The following is a 7,866-nucleotide window of genomic DNA, read 5'->3' on the forward strand; positions in this document are numbered from 1 at the left end:
TTGCGCCGGGGAGGCACCCTTTTCTTGCAGAGCTGCTCCTCAGGAGGACAGGTCTGACACTGTGATGACACATCTACCAAAGGCCTCTAGGTTAGTAGGTACATCAGGATCACGCCTGTGGAGCTATGGAATAAATCCAAACATTTCCATATGAGCATGAACCTCACAGATGCAAAAGCTAATAAAACACAAGCTGGTGCTGGGAGGAACTAGGAATAACCCGCGAGGAGATGTGGGCAGCTTACTGCTGCTGGAGGTGAGCCCATTAAATGAGTTTTCTCAAGCCGCCCTTAAGCTCCTGGTTCCTCATGCTGTAGATGAGGGGATTCACTGCTGGAGGCACCACCGAGTACAGAACTGCCACCACCAGGTCCAGGGATGGAGAAGAGATGGAGGGAGGCTTCAGGTAGGCAATCATACAACTGCTAAGAAACAAGGAGACCACGGCCAAATGAGGGAGGCAGGTGGAAATAGCTTTGTGTCGTCCCTGCTCAGAGGGGATCCTCAGCACGGCCCTGAAGATCTGCACATAGGAAAGCACAATGAAAACAAAACACCCAAAAGCTAAAGCAAGACTAAACACAAGAAGGCCAACTTCCCTGAGGTAGGAGTCTGAACAGGAGAGCCTGAGGATCTGGGGGATTTCACAGAAGAACTGGTCCACAGCATTGCCTTGGCAGAGAGGTAGCGAAAATGTGTTGGCAGTGTGCAGCAGCCCATGGAGAAAGCCACTGCCCCAGGCAGCTGCTGCCATGTAGACACAAGCTCTGCTGCCCTGGAGGGTCCCATAGTGCAGGGGTTTGCAGATGGCAATGTAGCGGTCATAGGCCATGACCGTGAGAAGGGAATACTCGGCACCAAAAAAGAAGAAGAGAAAGAAGACCTGGGCAGCACATCCTGAGTAGGAGATTGTGCGGGTATCCCAGAGGGAATTGGCCATGGATAGGGGGACAGTGGTGGAGACAGAGCCCATGTCAAGTACAGAGAGGTTGAGGAGGAAGAAGTACATGGGTGTGTGGAGGCGGTGGTCACAGGCTATGGCGGTGATGATGAGTCCGTTGCCCAGGATGGCTGCCAGGTAGATGCCCAGGAAGAGCCAGAAGTGCAAGAGCTGCAGCTCCCGCATGTCTGCAAATGCCAGGAGGAGGAACTGGGTGATGGAGCTGCTGTTGGACATTTGGTCCCTCTGGGACTCAGGTACTGCCCAAGGAGAAAAAGATGTGCAGAAGTTAGGGCAGCCTTGTCTGAGGAAAACCTGCTCTGCTTGTCATCACAACCGTCCACATCACCTCTCTCCTCAGAGAGGACCTTCATGCAGCTTCCTCCCTTCAGTCCTGATTTTCTCTGGCTGACTGTGCCATGAGGAGCAGGGGCCTCATCCCATGGGCTCCTCAGCAGTCAGACCTGCTCTATGGCAGCTGGCACACAGGAGCCGCAAAAAGCCCCACGTATTGAGGTGGTCATTGAGGATGGACAGTGTGGGCTGAGTGCAGGAGGCCTGGATGCAGGGACCCCGTGGGAACAGTCTCCATGACCTGGAGGAAAAGAGCACGTTAGCACTTGGGCCACCTGCCTCTGGAGAAGCACCGTGGCAGGGATTTCTCTTTCTGAGCAAAGGTGCCTGGCTCTGAGTCACTGCTGAGGTAGGCTCTGTCCTCCCACTTGACTCTTTCCTCCCTTCAGTTTACCCTCTGCCTTTCACCTGCAGGCACGGCCACCAGAGAGGGGCGGGTGGGGACTCTCACTGCCTGCACATCCTCGCTCACCTGAGAGGCACCCATCAAGGAGGAAGGCTGCTCAGCATCTTACCACTCTAGGATTGCTTTTGGATCGCTCCCAGCATGAGCACTAGTGAGTCCTGAGGCACAAAAAGGTTCCCTGTGCCCTCTTGCAGAGTCAGGAGAGCTGGTCTCTCCAACAATCTTGTTCCCAGCTGCCCCATCCTGCCTCTCTCAGCTGGAGGATGATCCCACTCACAAGTTCCTCAAGAACTGGACGGAGCTGGGGGGTTCATGATCCAAAGTGCAAAGTCCCCAAACTGCTCTCACTCGTTCTCAGCCCAAAGAGGCAGAGGGTGGCACAGAGGTTGTGGTTCCTCACGCAGGTGACCAGACCAAGCACTCTGGGGTGTTGTGTCCACACCAGAATCAGATCTCGACACCATGCAAGGCTCATTTCTCCTGCTCAAATACCCATGCTGGGAAAAGCCCAGCAGCATTTTTACGGTCTCAGTATCACTGTGGGGCTCTGCAATATCACAAAGATGCTGTGGGAGAGCTGTGCCCTTGTGGAGAAGAGCTTGACAGGACCCTGCAGGGGACATCAAGTGTCCTGAAGTGTTACGGCTTTCAGAGAGCATCTGCTTGTTTCCCAAACCCCATCAACTGCACTGCCCCAAGCAGCACGGGTTAGAAGACAGGGAGACGGTAGAAGGTGGGGTCTTGTGAAGGGAGGGTGTCCTCAATTCCCGGGGTCCCAGAAATCAGAGCAAGGCAGGGACGCTGTGCGTATTCCCATGGAGACACATCTGTGGCAGGACACTCAGGGTCAGTGTCTGAAAAACCCCCACACCCTAAGAACCTCCAACAATAGCAGGAACAGCAGTGTGGGAAGATGTAGGAACGGGGGGAAATACCATTCTGCTCATGCCGAAGGTGGCAAAGAGGCAGGGAAACACCCCAGCCAGACGTTCCCTTCACCTGCTGTGCATGCCACCCATGGACATCAGCATCACTGGGCAGTCACTTTAAGCCTTCAGCTGTAGAGGAGGAAAGGGGCACATGGCAGGAGAGAGGCACCCCTCCTGGTGCAGCTCATGTCCTGGACACCACAGTCCTCAGGGTAGAAGCTGTTTGGGGTGGGAAAAGAGAGAAGAGAGCTTGCTGGGAAGAAGGCATCTGCGCAGGAGGAACAGACAGGGAGTTGCCCCGATCCACCCTCCACAGCACTTCTGACAGCACTTTCCTCTCCTCCCCTCACACAGCTCCACTGCCTGGAGCTGCTTCTCCACATAGCTCTTCCTCTTCTGATTCCCAGCCCACACTCTGAGAACTGAGCTCTGCCCTGCAGAAACCTCCCAGCGGCACGGCACACGCCGGGGCACCCCCTGTTTGCTGGGCCAGAGGAGCAGGTCAGAAGAAAACATTTCAAGGCCAGAAAAAATGATGCTGCTACAGTCTTGGAGTGAAGACTGGGTGATGGGATGGCACCAGGTTTCCAGCAGACCTACCAATCTGCCAGTCTCAGTCCCTTCTCCAAATTTAACATCTTCTTTCCCATTTCTCTCCCTTACCCAGGCCTTCCCAGTAGCAGGGAACCAAAAACATGTTCTCAGGAAAGTTTTCTGTTCCTTAAAGTAATCCCTGACTTGACCTTCTGCTGGAAACATCCTATCCAAAATGTCCTGGGGGTGACGTGGAGCTGTGAGCAGCCCTGACCCACACAGAACCCTCTCGACTGCAGAATGACCCCGCCCTGCTGAGGGTCGCTCCTTCCACCCACAGCTTCTCCCCAAAGTGCCATGGGGAGCTCCCCGGGCAGGTTGGGTGCTGACCCTGGCAGGCAGAAGAGCCCCTGCCCCAGCACACAGCCCCCTGGAGTGCAGGGACCCTGCTCTGGAGGACAGCCCTGGGCACCCCTGGCTGCACACCGGGGTTATACCCTGCCAGCTCTGCCTGGGAGAAGGCAACCACTATGCCATGTCCCTCTGATGGTCTGGCAGGGAAGCCCTGCTCTGGAGCACATCCTCCTCCTCTACCCTAGAGATCCTGTGAGAGCCCTCCTGGAAGATGCCACAGGCTGTGGGATGTGTCCGTATTACAAGATCCCTCCAGGAACTGCAGCTGCATTGCTCTGCAGCCAGGCACTTACCATGTAGAGGGCTGTGAAGTTTTTTCCCCCAGTGAGCTCTCAGCAACCTCCCACCCCAGGCTGCCTTTAACGTCACTTCTCTCTTTAAGTGCCCTCAGCCCTGCTGCCCTTTGCAGAGGAGCTGCTCCTGGGCAGAGCTGTCTCTCTGCAGTGCTGCCCGCTTGCCAGGAGCTCCCTCCATCCCAGGAGCCCAGCCCAGCTCAGCAGCAGAGGACCAGCCCAAGGCAGCGCTTGCTCTGCCCCCTCTGGGCTCCCTCCGGGTGTCCCTGCGGCTGAAGGAATGACTGCTGTTCTCTCCCTCACCTGGGACACTTATTTCCAGTAATGTCATCTCTCTCACCAGAGTCAGATTTAGGTCTAAGCATCATCTTTTCTTGTCCCATTCTTAGCTAGGACGCCTAGTCAGTGACAGGCAGGGATGTCCTTTAACCCTGCTGAGAGAAGGGATTAATCAGAGTCAATCGAGGTATCTCATCCTGGGTTTGCAGTCCTGGGGACTCAGACACCTGCCATGCACACTCAGGAGGGGGGATTCCTCTTGCCTCAGTCCAGGAGCGCGCAAACCAGGCAGCTGGACGTGAGCTCCTTGTCTCAGCTCCCATGGTCATTAAAGAGGTGGAGGCCAGGAGTGAGCAGTTCAGATGCCGACACCTGATGACATTGATGTGCCAGAGGTGGTCCCGTGCAGGCAACTGCAAGCTCTGATGCAGCAATGCTGAGAGACAGCAGGGCAGCAGTTGAGAGCATCGTTTGTTAACATGGTGAGGAATTGCTTTGGCCAACTGATATGACAGCAGAGTCCCACGTTTAGGACAACAAAACCCATCCCCTCCTTTTTCTGGAAAATTTGAGAGTCAGCTGGCCAAATAGAGTCATGTGCCATCCGGAGCGCAAAGAACTTTGAACTCCAACCAGACCAAAGATGTCCAGGTGCTCCAGTTTTCCCTGGGGGATGCTTAAATGTCTTCATAGGAGCCTGTATGGGGCTATGTTTTGGATTTGTGATGAAAACAGTGCTGATAACACACCGATGGTTCAGTTATTGCTGAGCAGCACTTTCACAGTGCCAAGGCCCTTTCTGCCTCTCACACCACCCCACCAGTGAGCAGGCTGGGCGCAGGCAAGAAGTTAGGAGGGGAGGCAGCTGGGACAGCCGACCGCCACTGGCCAGAGGAATATTCCATGCTGTATGGTCCTCAATACAAACTGTGGAAAGGAGGAGGGAGAGGGGGGCATTCAGAGTGATGGTGTTTGTCTTCCCAAGTAACCATGATAGGTGATGGAGCTTTCCTGGAGATAGCCGCTTCTGATGGGAAGGAGTGAATGAATTTCTTGCTTTGCTTTGCTTGTGCACACGTCTTTTGCTTCACCTATTGAACTGTCTGTGTCTCAACCCATGAGCTTTGCCACTTTCACTGTGCTGATTCTCCCCTCCACCCCACCAGAAGGGACTGAGAGAGCAGCTGTGTGGTGCCTGGTAGCTGGCTGATGCTAAACCACAACAGTGTGCCTCACCAAATTATGGAACTAGCTCCAAGGAGCTTGTCATTAAGTTCTTCCTCTCTGAAGCACTTCTGACCAACACAGCTCTCCACTCTAGGCCCATGGTGCATCAGGGCCATAAATCCACATTCAGGTCACTCAAGAAGAATCTTCACAACTGTCCCAGCTCCCCAGTCAGCTGAGTTCCTGTTTATGGCAAGACCTGGCCTCCCCAACATCTTCCATTAGGGGAGGAGGGAAAGCCTGAGAAACCACTGGAGCTTCTTCCTTCCTCTCCCACCTCAATCCAAATGGGCCAAAGAGAAACTTTGCTGTGGCCACGATGAGGTCAGAGCAAAGGCCTCCAAGGAGTGATCTCACTGACATCAGCATCAATGAGAAGGAGGATTTGGATTCTTTCACCTTCCCGAGGAGGGAGGGTAATGGGGCAGTGTCCATCACCCCTGTAGACAGTGTTGGGGAGAGGCCACTTACAGAAGTCCTGGGTGCCCTTCCCATCCCTGGCTCGTTCCAGCTTCTTGGCTGGATGCCCTGGCTTTCCTAGACCCATCCCTGTACCTGCAGGCCATGCCCCTGTTGGTCTCCTGGGCAGCCTGTTCCCCCTTTCACCCTATCTGCACTTCCCTCTGGTGTTTGAACTCCTAAGTCAGCAGTCCCTGCTCACCCATGTCAAGCTCCTGCCCCGGGCCACACTCAACTCCCTGCACATCAGATTGGTGTGTTCCTGGCCTTGGAACACATTGGCCCTGAAAGGCCAAGAGGACCCCACGGTCCCTTTGCTCTGCAGGACAGTCCCAGTAGATCCTCAGCTAACTGAAATCAGATCTCCTGCAGTTCTCTGCTGTGATTCTGCTAGTTGTCCTATTTCTCCACCACCTCATGGTCATTGTAGCCATGGCTGCCCTCAGCATTCATCTCCCCATGCAGATTCATCTTGTCTGTGAGTAGGAGACCTGCCCATGACAGCTCACAGACCATAGGTGTCAAAATGCTGTCTGCAGTGCTGTGCAGAAACCTCCTGGGTTGCTTGTGTCTAGCCCTGCTGCCCTTCCAGGAGATTTTAGGATGGTTCAACTTGCTGTGTTTTGAGGACCTATGACCCCATGAGGCTTCCTCCAAGGTGAGGTTGTGTGCACACCAGCCGCTCCTTTGCACAGAGCTCATCTCCATCTTTTCACCCTCCTGCCTGCCTTCCTGCAGAGTCCTTGCTATCCATGGCTGCCCTCCCACCACTTGAGCTGTCCCACCAAGGCTCTGGAGCCCCTGTGGGGGAGTGCGATTCTGCCAGCCCAGCCGAAATGAGGGAAGAAAGAGGAGAGGCTGGCAAAGGGGAGGTGGTTGTGAGGCTAATTGTGTGGCAGGAAGAGGGACAGGTAAGGAGTGACATTGTAGCTGGGATGTGACTAACAAGAAGGGCTTTTTCAAGTATATCAGCAGCAAACGGAAGACTAGTGGAAATGTGGGACTGCTGCTGAACGAAATGGGTGCCCTGGTGACAGAAGATACAGAGAAGGCGGAGTTACTGAATGCCTTCTTTGCTTCAGTCTTCACTGCCAAGGCTGGCCCTCAGGCTCCCCAGTCCTTGGAGGTAAGCAAGCAAGCTTGGAGAAAGGATGACATTCCCTCAGTTGAGGTGGATCAGGTTAGGGATCTCTTAAGTAAGCTGGACACCCACAAATCCATGGGTCCCGATGGAATGCACCTGCAAGTGCTGAAGGAACTGGCAGATGTCATTGCTGAGCCACTCTCCATCATCTATGAAAGGTCGTGGAGAACAGGAGAGGTGCCTGACGACTGGAAGATAGCCAATGTCACTCCAGTCTTCAAAAAGGGCAAGAAGGAGGACCCAGGGAACTACAGGCTGGTTAGTCTCACCTCCGTCCCCTGAAAGGTGATGGAACAACTCATTCTGGGTGTCCTCTCCAAGCAAGTGGAGGATAAGAAGGTGATCAGGAGTACCCAGCAGGGATTCACCAAGGGGAAATCATGCCTAACCAATCTGGTAGCCTTCTAGGATGGCATCACTGGCTGCGTAGATGAGGGGAGAACAGTGGATGTTGTCTACCTTGACTTCAGCACGGCTTTTGATACTGTCTCCCATCGCATCCTCATAGGGAGGCTCAAGAAGTGTGGGTTGGATGAGTGGACAGTGAGGTGGATTGGGAACTGGCTGAGTGGCACAGCTCAGAGGGTTCTGATCAGTGGTGCAGAGTCTGGTTGGAGGCCAGTAGCTCATGGACTTCCCCAGGGCTCAGTACTCGGCCCAGTCTTGTTCAACTTATTCATCAATGACCTGGACGAGGGGACAGAGTGTACCATCAGCAAGTTTGCTGATGACACAAAACTGGGAGGAGTGGATGATCCACCAGGAGGCTGCACTGCCATCCAGCGGGACCTGGACAGGCTGGAGAGTTGGGCAAAGAGGAACCTGATGAAGTTCAACAAGGGAAAGTGTTGAGTGCTGCACCTGGGGAGGTCGAACCCCATGCACCA

At 54.4% G+C, this 7,866-nt stretch overlaps 1 protein-coding gene across 1 annotated transcript; it reads right to left on the reverse strand.

Annotated features, from left to right (window-relative positions):
• Positions 1-265: 265 nt before the first annotated feature.
• On the reverse strand, positions 266-1,177 carry LOC104128813 (olfactory receptor 14C36). The gene has a single exon (XM_009641660.2). It carries the CDS (start codon positions 1,175-1,177, stop codon positions 266-268), a length of 912 nt encoding a protein of 303 aa, XP_009639955.2.
• Between the last annotated feature and the right edge of the window lie 6,689 nt (positions 1,178-7,866).

This window comes from Egretta garzetta, unplaced genomic scaffold (genome assembly GCF_000687185.1).
Source record: "Egretta garzetta isolate BGI_Z169 unplaced genomic scaffold, ASM68718v1 scaffold587, whole genome shotgun sequence".
In the NCBI taxonomy this organism is placed as follows: Eukaryota; Metazoa; Chordata; class Aves; order Pelecaniformes; family Ardeidae; genus Egretta; species Egretta garzetta.

Coding starts and splice junctions, on each gene's coding strand:
- LOC104128813 (XM_009641660.2), bottom strand. CDS start 1,177: ATGTCCAACAGCAGCTCCATCACCCAGTTCCTCCTCCTGGCATTTGCA.